This window comes from Sinocyclocheilus grahami, unplaced genomic scaffold, assembly GCF_001515645.1.
Source record: "Sinocyclocheilus grahami isolate Dianchi unplaced genomic scaffold, SAMN03320097.WGS_v1.1 scaffold333.1, whole genome shotgun sequence".
In the NCBI taxonomy this organism is placed as follows: Eukaryota; Metazoa; Chordata; class Actinopteri; order Cypriniformes; family Cyprinidae; genus Sinocyclocheilus; species Sinocyclocheilus grahami.
Window position 1 is genome coordinate 528,150 of NW_015505512.1, and position 17,194 is coordinate 545,343.

Sequence of the window (17,194 nt, forward strand, 5' to 3'; positions counted from 1 at the left end):
AAATGAGTGCAAAGAAATAGATTTGCAGTTAAGTTGCGTACAGTACAGTAGGTGTGTACTATGCTGCTGATGATATTTACTTTATGCAAAAATGACAGCAGAAAAGAGCAGCTGTGTCATTCAGTGTTAACTCAAGCCAGAGGTCTCTGGTGGAATTGATTTTTTTATGCCAAAGTATGGTAAAAATATGAATGCCACTGAGGAATATTTCCGGAGCAATAGCTAAACTATTTTGTAGAGGGGAGTCAAAATGAGATTTTGACCTTTCACCTGAGATTTGGAGGCGAATTGCAGGAGAGGGAAATTATTTTAGAAAGATGGACTTTATTAGTTAAATCTGTTGATTGACTTTAGCCACTTTTGTTGCATTATATGCCAATTGTGGGGGAAAAAAATTGGGAAAAGCACTTTTCACATTTCTTCCCCAAAGTTTGCCTGTAACTCAAGGCAATTGAATTTTAAATACTGGTTCTTAACTTCTGGTATCTTCGTTTTAAGGACCTATATGGTTTATTTCCAAATATATGGAGGTCGCAGTCTGGCTCCATTGTTGACAAAATGAACCTGAAAAGATTTCCAACACCCACTTGTTTTGTAATCATTGTGTGCCAATGGCAATTTGAAAGTGTTTTCCAGAAGGTGCAATGTTTTCCAGAGAGTTAGCTTTGGCAAGTTTCAAACCACCACTCCAAACAAACACTATTTTGGCCACATTTGTTTTCGAAATTACATCACACCCATTTGCTCTTGGATTTCGCTTGAAGTATATTGGGGCTTTAAATGAGGCGTGTATGGATTAAGTGAGCTCCCACAGTTGCAGTAAAGTTTTAGCGTCTCTGTTTGAGTGAAGCCTGATGTCCTTTTGTGACCGTTTGAGTTTTCTCTGGATGCTGCAAACACAGGAGCGTGTAGGGTGGAATTGATGAGGGACTTTATGAAACCCCCTCTGATCTCCAGATTAGGAATTCAAACTGTACCATGTGACTGGGTCATTCCTGTGAGCTGGTTCTGCTCTTTCTATATGCTGCTTTTTATATTTTCCCAAATGTTGATCTGCTGTTTTTCCGTAAACACCATTTCTTTCTCCCTCAGGGCTCAAGGGACACGCCGGAGGTGGCTGCAATGGCCCTAGCTATACTTTTCACGGCGATCCTCACGCCATGTTTGCAGAGTTCTTTGGTGGCCGTAGCCCGTTCGATCAGTTTTTTGCGTCTGCTGGGGGCGCAGATGATGACATGGACATTGATGACCCCTTTGCAGCCTTCGGAATGGGAGGAGTGGGTGGATTTCCCAGATCTTTCAAGTCTCGGGTAGGCGGTGTGCACGGGGGCCGAGTAAAGAAGAAAGATCCCCCAGTAGTGCACGAGCTCAAAGTGAGTCTGGAAGAAGTGTTCTCTGGTTGCACAAAAAAGATGAAGATCTCTCGCAAGAGGCTGAACCCGGACGGCTGCACCGTGCGCACCGAAGACAAGATCCTCACCGTGGACATCAAGCGTGGCTGGAAGGAGGGGACCAAGATTACCTTTCCCAAAGAGGGAGACGAGACGCCCACCAACATCCCTGCCGACATAGTGTTTGTGGTTAAGGACAAGGTTCACCCGGTTTTTAGGAGGGACGGCTCTGACATCATCTACCCTGCAAGGATATCCCTCCGAGAGGTGAGTGTCTAGTGTCTGCTGCTGAGATAAAATTACGTAACATCCATTAATATATACCAGTGAACTTTTGTTAAGCTTTTGAAAAGTGTTCAATGCAGGGTGTCCGCGGGTCCTTAAAAAGTCTTAAATTCGGATTCGATGGGTCTTCAATATTTTTGGTCACATTACCGCTAAAATATCTTCAGTCTGACGGACCTAATAACTTTACAATCATTGGACAGACCAAAGATTTTTCTTCCCCGCGGTAAGTTACTGCGTTATCAGAGAGAATCGCAGTAGCAGAATACAGGTCGAGCTCATAGACTGTATAGGTTGAACTACCTTTTTAATGTTCTCAATAAAAATAATAATTTATTAAAATAAAATTTTGTTATTAAAACATAAGTGACAAAAAATAACTAGCAAAGCATCGAAACGCGAGAATTATTCTTCTAATTTTATTAGCCTACATTCAATGTAAACAGCAATTGATAATGGATAGTGTATTTGTGGTATCAAGGTCGCCGTGCTGTTGAGGTTCACTCTGTCTCTTTTGTGAGAGACTTCAGAACAAACGAGCGTAACAGCACACATAAACTCAGAAGAAACACACTGAGGTAAAAATTCAAAATGTTTAGTTTATTCATAACATGATATAGTTAAGTAACACCATGACAAGTGAGCAATTTTGCTCAATATTCTCACGACGCAAAAAAACATTCAAAACACCTACAGAGTGCACGCATTACGTGAAGTCTAGTGCGCGTGCGCATTTACAGTGTGCTCTTTCACTGCATAATTCAGTCTATTAAAATACTTTCAGAATGATCATAAATTCAAGAGATAGGGGCAGAAAATGTGTATATTTATACCACTTCATATAGTTAATCAATTTCACACGAAGAGTGCCTTTATTTCTCCAAAACTTACCATATACAGATGTGATATAGATTTTTTAAAAACAGTTCAATAAACTAGAATTACGTTTTAGACACCATATTGTCTGTTTTTGCACTATTTCGACAACAAAAATAATTCCAAACAAAGCCACAGCGCTGTTTTGCGTCATTGAGTAACATGACAACGTTTTGTTCCCGAATGAATCAACCGTTTAAATTATTTGGTTCAGTCGCAATGACTCGCTTATTAAAAGTGACTTGCTGCCACCTACTGGCGGTTTTAATTTCACATTCAAAGTATCTTTCATTTTTTTATTTATTTCAAATATCTGTATTCAACGTTTTATGTTTAATATATCAAAACATTATTTATGCATTTGGAACTGCAGGTTAAATGCATGGTAGAGCATTGTGTCAGCAGCGCAAAAGGTCGTGGGTTCGATTCCCAGGGAACACGCATACTGGTAAAAAAAATTATAGCCTGAATGCACTGCAAGTCGCTTTGGATAAAAGCATCTGCTAAATGCATACATTATTATTACATTGTATGTCCTGAATGAAACAGTGTGTAAATAAATCTGAATGCCAATTCAGGTGCAGCTTATGTCTGGATTGCAAAGATGAATTTTGTTGATACTGATTTAATTTGAATCTGCCTTTTGGCAAACATTTTTTTTCTCCCTTTTCAAATTTCAAATCAAATCTCATCAGAAAAGCATTTATTTTTAATAAAAATGAAGGAAATAATCAAAAAGTTGAAAATAAAGTATGGGGTAGGTGTAGGGAGGGCTTTTGTCCCAATAAGGTGGCACCATGTAATAATTCGAATTAAAATTTACACTCAATAAGTTATTATTGCATACTGTTTTATAATGTATTACAATGCTGAGGTGCCGATAATTGCCACTATTTGCAATGAGTAATTAGCAGAACATCCTGCTATTTTAACATAGTATAAATAGAATCTAGCTATTAGCATATCACTAAAAAAATACTGCTATTTTCACGTATTTTAATGAGAATACAAAGGTTAAATTAGGGCTGCACGATTTGGGGGGAAAAAGTTATTGATAATAGGTATTGTAATATTTCATAATTAAATAAAATTAGCATATTACTGGGCAGAAATTTTAAACTGTAAAATTAAAATACTAATATTTATAGCTGTCATTTTAAAAGTTTTTCATTATAAAATATGTATTTTATTTTTGTGGAAAACCACTTCATAAATGTTCTCTTTAGTTGAAAACAGATGATTTGTAAGTGCTTCTCTTTACAAGTTTGGGAAGATGGTTGATGCATCTTGCATTCCCAGTTGCATGTTATAAGCGACCCAAACTCAGAGCAGGGGTGAGTTTGTGTGGAGTGGCATTTACTCTGAATCTAGCTCTGAGATGCTGAAATGAGCTGCTCCCGTGTAAACAAACATAGTGCCGCAATTCGCTCTGAAACAGGCGACGCATTTATTTATTTAAATCGCAGCCTTTGATAAATGGCAGTATGGCGTATAGTGATTTTTATATTATTTTGGTTATTCATGTAGCCTTAGGGTTAAATAAGGAAATCTTGTTAATCCTGTTATTCTCTCTTAACCATCACTTACTCAGGCTCTATGCGGCTGCACCATCAGCGCCCCCACCTTGGACGGTAGAACTGTCACAGTGACATCACGTGATGTCATCAAACCCGGTATGAAGAAGAGGATAGTGGGAGAAGGACTGCCACTGTCCAAATGTCCTGAAAAGAGAGGAGACATGGTGCTAGAGTTCTCAGTGAAATTTCCGGACAAGTTGGGACCGAGTGCCCGTGAATCTCTGGTTCAGATCCTACCACCTTGAGCGTTGCAACCGCTGGAGGACAGACTCTCAACACACAGATCCTATGATTGGGCCCTTCTGATTTTCTAGATATTATTGCAGCTGAAAGTATCAGTGATAAATACACAAAAGTCAAGCTCAGAGAAACACAATAGAACTCCCAACAGATTATTTATACACGCTTACTTATATCGCAATGCACTTTTACAGAACACTGTGAAACATTTCAGAAGTAATATATTGACTTTCACACATAGTTTTTCAGTACCTCCAAGTAAATGCTCCGTCATCCTCTTGTTTGCTTCTTCAGGTTTCTTTCCCCTTGAACCTTTGTTTTCTTTTATTAAAATAATATTCCAATTTTAGTCTAAGCAGTCAACATTGTACTTAACAGTAATATCAATGCTGAACAATAGGATTTTATACATTTCTGAGGATCTCAAATAGTAATTGTAGAAGTGTGTGTGTGTGATTGTGTGATTGCGATTGTGGGTGTGTGAAATCCCATTGACGGGGCTGCTGGGGAGCCGAGTTTCTTTGCATAGAGTGAGCCCAGGAAATTCACAAGGGCTCCTGAGCATTATCACAGTGCTTCCAGAGCATGTTAAAGTGTGGTTACATTTACTATTGCGTGATACAATTTCACTGGGGAAATGGAGTCATTCCAATCCACCTCATTTGTCAATGTTGAAGTAAGCTATTTTCTATGAATGTGCGAGATTTCCGATTCATTAGGGATTGTGGGTGTGTGAAATCCCATTGACGGGGCTGCTGGGGAGCCGAGTTTCTTTGCATAGAGTGAGCCCAGGAAATTCACAAGGGCTCCTGAGCATTATCACAGTGCTTCCAGAGCATGTTAAAGTGTGGTTACATTTACTATTGCGTGATACAATTTCACTGGGGAATTGGAGTCATTCCAATCCACCTCATTTGTCAATGTTGAAGTAAGCTATTTTCTATGAATGTGCGAGATTTCCGATTCATTAGGCGCTATAGGTAAATAACTAGATGAATAGACCATAGACATAGGCGTAGTGTCCGTGACGTCACTCATAGGTTTCTGAAGAGCATTTTTGAAGCCCCAAGTGGGTGGAGCCGGCCGTCGCCATCTTGGCAGTACGTCACTCCTGGATAATCGGAAATGGGCAAAGAGGCAGGACGTGAGTGGAGCTGAGGTGCCTAGTTGCTGAAACCAAGCCTGCCTAGCTCTATAAGCAGGCAATCCACCTGTCACTCAAGTGGCCACGCCCTTAATTATGCAGAATTTTATTATAATGTAAACTGATGAGTTATTAAAAAAAAAAATCCACCCCCTCACAGTTGTATTTTTTTTTTCTGCTGTAAAGTTGCCCATTTTAACATGGGGGTCTACGGGATTGACTCCCTTTTGGAACATGTCTTCTAGCAGTCAGTTGATGAATTGCAGTTAAAGTCACTTCCATGTCGGATTCAAGAGAGCGACAGGAAGGTTTCCGCTTGGAATAGACCTTATGCGTCAGAGAAGCAAGTGTGCAGCCATCTTTAGAATGTTAGTTTTTAGAATTTTGAACTTCCATTTTTGTGGTAGCTCAATAGCATCACTGTTGAAGATTAATAAGCTGGTGGGTTTACTTAATGCAGAGCTAACAAAAGTTATCATGAACATTGTAATGTTTGAAGCGATTGACATAAATGTCAGTAGACTGGGAATATTTTTAAACGAGTGGTTAATTTATAAATTCATGTGAATTTACGGTAACGCTGTGGAAATACAAACGGAAGACAAGACAACGAGCGCAGTGCAGAAAAGGGGCGAAAGCTACAAGGTCTATAAGTACAATAAAACTACTTGTGCTGCAAACCAGTGTGTTTATAATTATGACAATACATTAAAATAATATAAGAAATGCCTGTTTGCGATGTCAAGCAGTATAGCGAGCAATTTTTTCATTAAAATGACTGGAAGCGAAAGACAACGGATGCCTCGCACATTCAAGTTAAATGGCTGCATCAGCTCGTACGTTAAAAATAAGGAGAATAGGAATCTGTGGGGGCAAACATTTTCCCCACGCAGATTTTCAAATGAAGCAGCTTTCTTGGGCTGAACTCAGTGAATTTCTGTGACTGCTTTGAAACCGTCGCTGAAACGTTCACACGGAATTCCCAAACGCATAGATTCCTGTTGGAGAAACTGGATTTCGACCATGCAGATTCACTGAGCAATGGTAAATGTGACCGCACATTTGAAGTGCAGACAACACTCGCTTTCTCCAGCTAGGATTGATCCATGATAGGTTACTGTGATTTCCATGTCGCCATTGTGTCTTTGAGCACATAACTGCTCCATTCAGACCATCCCTCCTCTATTTGTTTGTTGCAGCCAAGTACATTTCAGGTTTAAAAATTCCTGAATGTAGCTTTAATTAACTATTAATGGGTGATGTTTTGGAAAGCATAAATGGGGTGTAGTTGCTGCAAAATTACACACTTCAGCGTTCAAGACTTCTAATTTGCTAAGGAGCATTCATTTGTGGGAATTTACACTATAAAACATTAAACACAACTTAAACCTTTTTTGCTTGCAATAAATGTAGCTTGAAAAGAATTCATAATATTCTTTCATGGCCCTGGAAACACACTCTTATTTTACTTAGTCATATTTATGCTGTTATTGTAGTGCACATATTGAGATGATGTACAATGATGAGATAATGGCGATTTTATAGACTTTATTGGATTTTGCATCTTAGAACTGCCATTACCAGAAGTAATTTTATGAGGAATGACAGTATTTGTGCCAAACGTATGCAGATTGCTATGGCACATATGCACAGTTTAAAGTACCTCACACATTATTGCTGCATCATCAGCATGCTATTTGAAATTCACAACGTTATGGAATTTGTGCGTTTCTGTAAAAAGATATTGGCTATTTTTTTTGTGAAATGCTTCACAATTCTTTATCATATGCGTAATTGTTTTTTATTCCTTGCAATTAAAGGCTTTACAAGTGCTGTCTTGTAGTAAGTCTGTTACTGTATTTGTATGCAAGAATGCATACATGATCATGGAAAAGTGTTATTGTGATTGTCAGCGCTACAGGAGTTGTAAGTATTTAGAAAAGTTGTACTTTTTTCTATTTCTACACAACTGATGTGTTCAAAGGCCCGTTCACATCAAGAACTATAATGAATATTAATGTCCACACCAATAGATGATAATGTGCTATTTGTTGTAAGTGCACTCTGCAGTTTTGTCGTCTACCTCTTTAAATGCTTGAGCTGTTCCTCTGTCTTCTCTATTCTCTGTGAACGAGCTTAAGGAATATAGTTCTCCCAAAAATGAAAATGAGCTGAACATTTATTCACCCTCAGGCCATCTGAGATGCAGATAAGTTTGTTTCTTCATCAGAACAGATTTGGAGAAATTTAGCATTACATCACTTACTCATCAAAGGATCCTCTGCAGTGAATGGGTGCCGTCAGAATGAGAGTCCAAACAACTGATAAAAACAATCCATAATTCACATGACTCCAGTCCATCAATTAACATCATGTGAAGTAAAAAGCTGTGTGTTTGTAAGAAACAAATCCATCTTTAAAGGGGTCATATGATGCTGCTAAAAAGAACATTATTTTGTGTATTTGGTGTAATGAAATGTGTTTATGTGGTTTAAGGTTAAAAAAACATTATTTTCCACATACTGTACATTATTGTTTCTCCTCTATGCCCCGCCTTTCTGAAACGCGTCGATTTTTACAAAGCTCATCGGTCTGAAAAGCGAGGTGTGCTCTGATTGGCCAGCTGTCCAGTGCGTTGTGATTGGCCGAATACCTCAAGCGTGAGACGGAAATGTTAGGCCCCTTACCATACTGTGATGCCCTGTCCGGCCGGAGCGACGAGACAAAAACATTAAAACCCATTATAAACGAGGCATTTGTTGCATCCAATGGGGACATAATTACGCATTATAATAACTTGTACTGTGTTTTTACGCGTTGCGTTGCATCGTGCCGCGTAAACATAAAACCATGTCTGCATTTGTGATCGGAGAAATGACAAACAACAAGTGCTACTCTACACTGCTCAAAACTCACATTTGAATCGTCAGTGGCAAATTCTTTAAATATAAAACAACGCACTTACAGTCTGTGAGTCAGAACAGCAGGCATTGTAGTCTACTCTAACAGGAAACAGTCCTCCATAAAATGTGCTGCACACATCTGAATATTTGGGCTAAACTGTTCTGGAACGGTGTTGTAAATACAACTTAACCACTGATTTCTAGTTGTGTCCTCTATTGGAAGGCCAAACAAAGTAGTTTCGCTTTCACAACGAAACACAGCGCCTTCACGACATGGCGGCGGCAACAACAATACTACAGCGAGAATAAAAGTTACGCCTTCTTTCTTTGCGTGAACATTTGGGCGGCGTTATGCAAATCTTCCCACATAGTGAGGTAGACATGTGGGGGCGTGTTAGAACGAGCCGTTTTAGGTAGGTGTGGCTGACTGAACTTTTATAAAGAATATCTCTTTGGATTTGAGACTTTAGTCTTTGCAACTTTACAGATCTTCTTTATGCACCAAGAGCTTGTAACACTCCAAAGAGAAAGGAAAACTTGAAATCGCATCATATGACCCCTTTAAGATGTTTCTAACTTTAAAATGTTTCCCGCTAAAATACGAGTTGTCTATACATAAAATTGCTTTCTCCAGTAAGTCATCTCATCTGAATTAGGAGAGAAATATGCACATATCAAGTATGTTTATGAGCAAAAGCAGTTCTAAACAAATATGTTGGTGGATTTTGATGTGAGAGGAAAAGAGGATGGATCTTCTCACTGGAAGAAGTTTTATTATGGCCAGAAGTGACAGTTTAAAAGTTACTTCAGTGATAGATTTGTTTCTTACAAACACAGCTTTTTGCTTAACAAGGCAATAATCAATGCACTGTAGTCATGTGGAATACTGTGATGTTTTATCATCTGTATGGACTCTCATTCTGACGGCACCCATTCACTGCAGAGGATCCATTGGTGAGCAAGTTGTAATGCTCATATTCTCGAAATCTTTAAAGAAACAAATTTTCAGCAAATACTCCTTTCTGGGTGAACTATTTCTTTATCCCTAGATGGTAGCCTATTGCTTTTTGTGTGAGGAGTGCAAAACCTGTTGAATGTTTTAAGTATCTAAAATAAGAATAACAATTTAGGTATATGAATTCTGCCCAGCAATCTTTATAAAAATTATTCTAAAATTTCAAAAAAAACATCATGGAAGTTCATCGATCCAAAAATGTGGGAACCTTGTATGTTTGTTGAACACAAATCAAATAAATAGTATTGCAACAGTAATCTTATTTTTATGTACCACAACAACACTTTCATTTGAAGTTGTATTCACTTTTCAGATTTGCCATCCAGGAGCGATATCTGCTGAGGGGACTGGGGACCGGGGCCCTAAGGCTTCACTGGATGCGCTGTGGGGGCAGTTTTTTATTCAAATGGCTGCATTTTTTAATGTGAAATGCAGAATTTTTTTTTTAAGCAATGGGCTGCGTTTCCCAAAAGCGTCGTAAGCTTAAATTGATTTTAGCTCCATTGGTGACAAATGGGTCTACGATCTACTTGGGCATACGATGCTTCTGGGAAACGCAGCCATGGTAACCTATAACGCTTTCCCCTACAGCTCCTGTAGGTGGCAGCAGTGCGCGCGTGTTTGAGCTGCTGTTTGGTTTCTCAGTCAGTAGAGGAAGAACTGCAGGTTGTGTTGAGTGATGTGCTATCCGCCTTTCTCTCACTTACCAGAACATAGTCCCTAACCCCCGCTTTAACCCTCCTCAACAGTCATCTTTTACAATGAATAGATTATAAGCCCGACGTCCCAGCGGTTCATGGTTTTCTCTCTGTCAGTGTTAGTTTGGTAAGTGTCGTGATGTCCAGACGATGCTAACATGCTAACTCTATATATATACACTGTTAGCCGCTTTAGCTTCAGTCTATGAATAGAAACATGCCAGGCTGCTTTAATCCTGAACCTTCAACACATAAAAGTGCTTTTTCTGTGGTCGGTATTTGAGTTTAGTTTGCCATTTTTAGTCAGGTTGCTGTTCGAGTTTGCATGCTGGATGACTATGTAAATAAACAAGGCAGAAGCAAATGTTTTCTTCTTATTTTTGGTGTTTTGAATTTTATCCAAATTAAATCATTTTAAATGTAAATAAAATTCCTTATTACAAATGCATCCTTTTCCTGCCCAGTTTGTTAATTGTGGTTAATGTATGAGAATGGCAACGTAGATTTAATAGAAGTGACCATGAAATTTCGCACTTATTTATATTGCTTGAAATGTAGGAAATATAAATGCACATTAAAATATGTTCCCACAGTCATAGAAAACATGGAAGTACCAGGGTATTTTGAATTCAGTGATGGAAGATACATTTATGCATTAAAGCTTATTATAAATCAAAAAAGTGATGATGAAAAAAATAGTAATGTAAAACCTGGAAATATCAGGAAATGTAGAATTCAAGGCTAGCAAAATTATAGAAATTACATTTAGAATTATGTACAATATATTACTTTTGAATTAACTGTTTCTTGTTTTTGGTTGTATGCAACTAGTCCTTTATTTATAATGATTTATAATATCCCCCAAATTAAATTCCTTGTAAGTTTAAATTATTATTATTTATCTTCTTTGCTTGTCTATTAAATTTGCTACAAATGTATCTTTTTTGATCGCTGTTTGTCCATCTTTGTATCACAGGTCTGGAGATTTCCTTTGAATGGGTTGAACTCAAGACACTTTGTACTTTGATTTGGGCACATTATTAAAGGTGCTGCACAGACCCCTCTTGTATCAAAACATTGTGCCTGTACAAGAAACGAAGACGGCAGCATCCAAAATGCCACTTGGATTGGGACGCAGAAAGAAGGCATCTCCACTGGTGGAGAACGAGGAGGCCGAGCCCATCCGAGCTGGACTGAACGTCCCAGGGTTGGATGGCCTGGATGGTGGCAGGGTCAGCTTGGGTGAAGGAGCTGCCCATGAGGGCCTACCACCTCCACCCACCAGCCTGCGACCTCGCCTGATCTTCCACACCCAGCTGGCTCACGGCAGCCCCACGGGTCGCATCGAGGGCTTCAGCAATGTGCGTGAGCTCTACGCTAAGATAGGAGAGGCCTTTGGGATTCCTCCAACAGATGTGAGCGGGATTTCCCTTTGTTTTATAAAAGCAGGCCTTGGTGATTATACTAACTAAATGATTATGTCCTTATGCCAGGTGATGTTTTGCACACTGAATACTCACAAAGTGGACATGGATAAACTTTTGGGTGGCCAGATCGGACTAGAGGACTTTATATTTGCTCATGTGAAGGGCCAGAAAAAAGAGGTGGATGTCTTTAAAGGAGAGGATGCACTGGGGCTCACCATCACTGATAATGGAGCTGGCTATGCTTTCATTAAGGTGAGAGGAATGACCTGGGATTTTTTTACGGATGCAAGTACGTTCATGATTTTCATGGTAAAACTAAGAGTTTGCTATGCGACCAAATTTTAATGTTACAGCTTGAGTACATTTTCAATACATATTCCAATGCTGTCAAAAAAAATGTATTTTTTTTTTTTACAAGAAATTAATACTATTGTTTAGCAAGGATGCATTAAATTGTTCAAAGGTGACAGGAAAGACATTTTTAATGTTGCAAAAAATATAATTTCAAATTAATGCTGTTCTTTTGAGCTTTCTGTTCATCAAAGAATCCAGCAAAACAAATATCACAGTCTCCACAAAGATATTAAGCAGCACATCTGATTTCAACATTGGTAATAATAATAATAAAAAATGTTTCTGGAGCAGCAAATCATCATACTAGAATGATTTCTGAAGGATCATGTGACACTAAAGACTGGAGTAATGATGCTGAAAATTCAGCTTTGTCATCACAGGAATAAATTGCATTTTAAAATATATTACAATAGAAAACTCCAGGACCGGAGTTCGCCTCCCCTGGTATAGAGTATACACCCTACCACGTTGTACCTACCAAACACGTCTTAATAATAAGTTTAACCTCATCTTGACCAGTCATACCGCCCAGCCTGCTGCAAAGCTGTAATCATCTGTTTCCTTTGCAGAGAATAAGAGAAGGCAGTATTATTCATCAGATCCAGGTCATCAACGTGGGCGACATGATCGAGTCAATCAACGGGCAGATACTCATTGGCTGCCGCCATTATGAGGTTGCCAAGATGCTGAAGGAACTGCCTAAAGGGAAAACATTTTTCCTGAAGCTGGTGGAACCTTTGAAGGCATTTGGTAAGTGTTTTTGAATATCCTGTAGCTGACATTGATGGCCACAGTGAATCTGATAGGATGATTTTTTTCTACCCTTTTTTTAAAGACATGATCAGTCAGCGGTCGGGAAGCAGGTCGGGTTCTGCACAGTTAGGAACGGGCAGAGGAACTCTACGTCTGAGGTCTAAAGGACCAGCCACCGTAGAGGAACTGGTAAGACCGTCGGGTTAAATGCACGGTGAAGTCATGTCAATTCAGTTCATGAGTTGGCGGAAACGATACGTGTTTTCATTTGTGTGATTGGAAAGGTCTAGGCATGTCTAGCTGTCTTGTAATATGATACACACTTCAGTACATACAGTATTTCACAATTCAGCATATTGTCACATGTAACAATATAATGGGATTGTGATTGATATGAATAAAACCTAGATCTCATAGAAGCGGCTGTACGCTTGAACAGCAGATGGCGCTGCATGCCATACTCTGCTTGGTTCCAAATCCTTACACGCACTTGAACCTAAAATAATCATTTATAAAATTCGAAAAGGTTGAAGCGAATTACAAGGGTAGTGTGGGTACAGTGGGCTGTGTTTACATTAATCTCGCATCATAAAAGCATTTTGAGCCAAGGTGAAATTGCATAACTCGGCCGAACGCACAAGCGCTCTTTAGCACTATTTTTCGTGAGCATTTGAGAGTGCGGATAAAAACTAGATTAGAGCGCCATCTACTGTTCAAATCTACGATGCATTCGGAAGATCTGAGAATCCATCCACGATTCTGCATCGATTTATCATCACAGCCCTAATATATAGTAATGAAAAATATTTGAGCCAAGGTGAAATTGCATAACTCGGCCAAACGCACAAGCGCTCTTTAGCACTATTTTTCGTGAGCATTTGAGAGTGCGGATAAAAACTAGATTAGAGCGCCATCTACTGTTCAAATCTACGATGCATTCGGAAGATCTGAGAATCCATCCACGATTCTGCATCGATTTATCATCACAGCCCTAATATATAGTAATGAAAAATATACATATTTTCAGTTCCCACAGTCATAGAAAACCTTAAAATATTAGGGAATTTCGAATTCGTGGCTAGAAAAATTATAGAAATTACATTTACATGTATCAGTAATTTTTTTTTTAAAAACAACAGTGATTGTCGGAGCCAATGGCCTCGTGGGCAGCTCACCGACATGTAGTCCTGTTACGCTTCGGGCATTCCGAGTTCGAGTCCCGGCTCGCGGACCTTTCCCAATCCCACCCCCCTCTCTCTCACCCACTTCGCTTCCTGTTGACCCACTGTCCTATCTAAATAAAAGGCATAAAACGCCAAAAAATAAATCTAAAAAAAAAACAGTGATATTTACTTATTTTAAATTAAATATCTCTTATCTTTGCCTGCATTTTATGCATGAAAATGCATCAAATCACTTTTTTACAAGCATTTTCTTCACAAGATTTTTCTTTACTAAAAGACAAATTGCAAGAAGCTGGAAATTAAACGGTTATATTTTGATTCCATATATTCATAAATATATTCATAAGTATTATATATACACTTGTAGTCAAAAAAAATATATGTGTGCTTGTGTTTGTGTGTGTGTGTATATATATATATATATATATACATATATATGTATACATGTGTATATACATACGCACATACACATATATATATACACCATATATATATTCATAAACACACTTGTACTCAGTAATGGAGATGTTAAAGATTGTTTTGTAGTTTATAATATTTTTACTGATGCTCTCAAGTCTATCACAATTTTTACAAATTCGGCAAAACCTTATGTGTTATGCTACCTCGTGCTATGCCAGCTAGATAACATTATTCTGGTGACTAATCAGTACAGTTTGCAACATCATTTTAGAAAAATATCACAGACAACCAACCACAATGGCAGTATATATATATATATATATACATATATATGTATACATGTGTATATACATACGCATATACACATATATATATATACACCATATATATATTCATAAACACACTTGTACTCAGTAATGGAGATGTTAAAGATTGTTTTGTAGTTTATAATATTTTTACTGATGCTCTCAAGTCTATCACAATTTTTACAAATTCGGCAAAACCTTATGTGTTATGCTACCTCGTGCTATGCCAGCTAGATAACATTATTCTGGTGACTAATCAGTACAGTTTGCAACATCATTTTAGAAAAATATCACAGACAACCAACCACAATGGCACAATCATCTAATCAATCATCTAATCAGAGTGAGGTAATCTGTAATATTTCATTTATTCTTTGTGTTGCAGCCATCAGCATTTGAAGAAAAAGCTATCGAGAAAGTCGATGATCTGTTGGAGAGCTACATGGGCATTAGAGACAGTGAACTTGGTATGTTTCCCTGCATATTGCTGTTTTGATACAGTTGTTTTTTTTAAGTGGTGTTTCTAACTCCCACACTCATTTACAGCTGCCACGATGGTGGAGCTCGGCAAGGACAAAAAGAACCCGGATGAATTTGCCGAAGCTTTGGATGAGACTCTGGGTGATTTTGCATTTCCAGATGAGTTTGTGTTTGATGTGTGGGGTGCCATCGGCGATGCAAAGGTCGGTCGGGTGTAATTTTAGAAATAGCTAAAAGTGGTAATTCTAGGAACACTATTGAGTTTTATTTTTGTTGATTTTGGGATCATATGCTGGGATGCTTTTAAGAACGCTGGAAACACTTGTATGTAGGCCTTTAACTCCACTTTTTTTTTATGTTATGCAAATGTTATGAAGACACTACATTGAATGCATTTTAAAATTGTATTCAGATTTGACTAGGTTGAGCCTAATCACTTAAATGATATGTCTTATTTAGTAGGATATTTAGCAAAAGATGCTGAGACTCATTGAATTTGCAAGGTGTTTACTCCAGGGCCCGTGTTTGGTATCCCTGTGAGGTTACTCTGTTGCATACTGTGACTTTCACTTGCACTGTGTTGCCCGACGCTGTATAAATCGCACGGTAAGGCACAGAACACGCAGTGCAGAGATCAAGGCAATGCTGGTTTGCACTGTAGTGACCTCTGCGGTGTGGATCTGACCCGTCCCATGGCAGAATCATGGACCATTTGTCTTATCAACACTATAATGATTCCCTAAAGCATGTGCTGTCTTGTTATGTACTCTTGTTCTCTATTATACAAAGGATTTCAAGTGGCTTTGAAGCTGTTGCAGTGAACCGTTTCTAAATGACCTCTAGTGCTTTACATTTCCAGTTCTGTGGCTTAGCTCTTATTTTAAAAGAGTAAAAGAAATTGGAAAGAAATAGACCATCCGTTTTCATTTTAGTAGTGTGGTAAACTACTGCATAATGCCAAACACAAGGAAATCTTTTTCTTTTTTTATCAGTAAAATCAGTATTAAGAAATATCATGAAGTATTACAGATAGTGTTTCACCTGTTACAGTAATTATCCTTTAAAGGAATAGTGGAGGAGGTATGAAGGGCTTAAAAGTTGGGCTTAGTTTCATTTCAGATTTGAAAATCCATGTTGTGTGTATACATATGCACACACATGCAAAACATGGCTTTTGGGAAAAAAAAATATATATATTGCCCAGCCCTACTTACAAGTTAATATTAAAGCACTGATGGTATTGATTGTATGGTATTGATTTGAGTGTATATAGTGTTGATGTGTTTACAAAAAAAGCTATACAACCACCAGTCCAGTGAGCATTTCCAAGATACTGACAATATTACTGCAAATATGACCAAACACAGGCGTCTTACACTGAGCACATGTTGAGTTAGTGGAACTCAGAGCTGATTATTACTCTTTTAACCAGGCAGTTCAACACTGTAGTATTTCACATCTGTAAAGTCAGAGCATGTTTGAAATGTAAAGTACTGATCATGTGATGGTTAAAACTTTCAACTTTATATTTCTTTTTTTTATTATTTAGTCGGGCGTCTTGTCTTATGGAAGATGTAGGTTAATGTTTAAAGGACCCAGATCAAAAATGTAAAAGGAAAAAAAAAAATGTTTTGGTGTTACTTTTACATACTGTAAAGCTATCAGTGTAGCTTAAACAGCTCTCTTGTCGTTGATTTACTTTGGACACTTTTTTTAATTAGACGCTTTTTGAACACATTTAGATAAGCGTTGTTTTTAAGAATGAATTGTTTACACTGATGAAGTAATGGTTTTGATGGCCTCATGTTACTCTGTCTCAGACTACCTTCAAATGGCAATAATTATGATATAAGTCTGTTATATGTGTTGTTGTTGTTTTTTCATTAACAGAAATACTATTGCACCAAATTGTTATTTGTTAGATTTCTCAACAATATTAAAACAAACAAAATGAGATGTTTGGTTTTGTTTTTATGGTCTGGAAAGCAGTAGGTGTTTCCTTCTTACGGTTGTTCATTGAAACATTGGGTTCGTTCTCCTTGGCTGAACAACCTCACCAAGGGCATATTTCCATTCTTTACTTTTGCATTACCATTGTGGACATATAAGGGAACAAGTGACCTGCACTGAAAATATGATTTA

The 17,194-nt window shown here is 38.0% G+C and overlaps 2 protein-coding genes across 2 annotated transcripts in view; both read left to right on the top strand.

The window, feature by feature from the left end:
• The window catches only part of LOC107602716 (dnaJ homolog subfamily B member 1-like), a 6,480-nt gene extending 1,397 nt beyond the window's left edge, over positions 1 to 5,083 (top strand). Inside the window, exons 2-3 of the mRNA XM_016295286.1 lie at positions 1,093 to 1,658; positions 4,144 to 5,083. Of these exons, the coding sequence (XP_016150772.1) occupies positions 1,093 to 1,658; positions 4,144 to 4,374 (797 nt within the window). The 3' untranslated portion in view covers positions 4,375 to 5,083. The remainder of the gene's footprint in view (positions 1 to 1,092; positions 1,659 to 4,143) is intronic.
• Positions 5,084 to 10,028: 4,945 nt separating this feature from the next.
• Positions 10,029 to 16,975, top strand: LOC107602717 (PDZ domain-containing protein GIPC1-like). The gene is made up of 7 exons (XM_016295287.1): positions 10,029 to 10,256; positions 11,106 to 11,544; positions 11,623 to 11,808; positions 12,480 to 12,660; positions 12,746 to 12,852; positions 14,958 to 15,039; positions 15,119 to 16,975. The coding sequence occupies exons 2-7, from the start codon at positions 11,245 to 11,247 to the stop codon at positions 15,268 to 15,270; spliced, it is 1,008 nt and encodes a 335-aa protein (XP_016150773.1). The 5' UTR covers positions 10,029 to 10,256; positions 11,106 to 11,244; the 3' UTR covers positions 15,271 to 16,975.
• The last annotated feature ends 219 nt before the right edge of the window (positions 16,976 to 17,194 follow it).

Coding starts and splice junctions, on each gene's coding strand:
- LOC107602717 (XM_016295287.1), top strand. CDS start 11,245: ATGCCACTTGGATTGGGACGCAGAAAGAAGGCATCTCCACTGGTGGAG. Junction 11,545..11,622: donor TTGGGATTCCTCCAACAGAT/GTGAGCGGGATT, acceptor TCCTTATGCCAG/GTGATGTTTTGCACACTGAA. Junction 12,853..14,957: donor CAGCCACCGTAGAGGAACTG/GTAAGACCGTCG, acceptor TTTGTGTTGCAG/CCATCAGCATTTGAAGAAAA.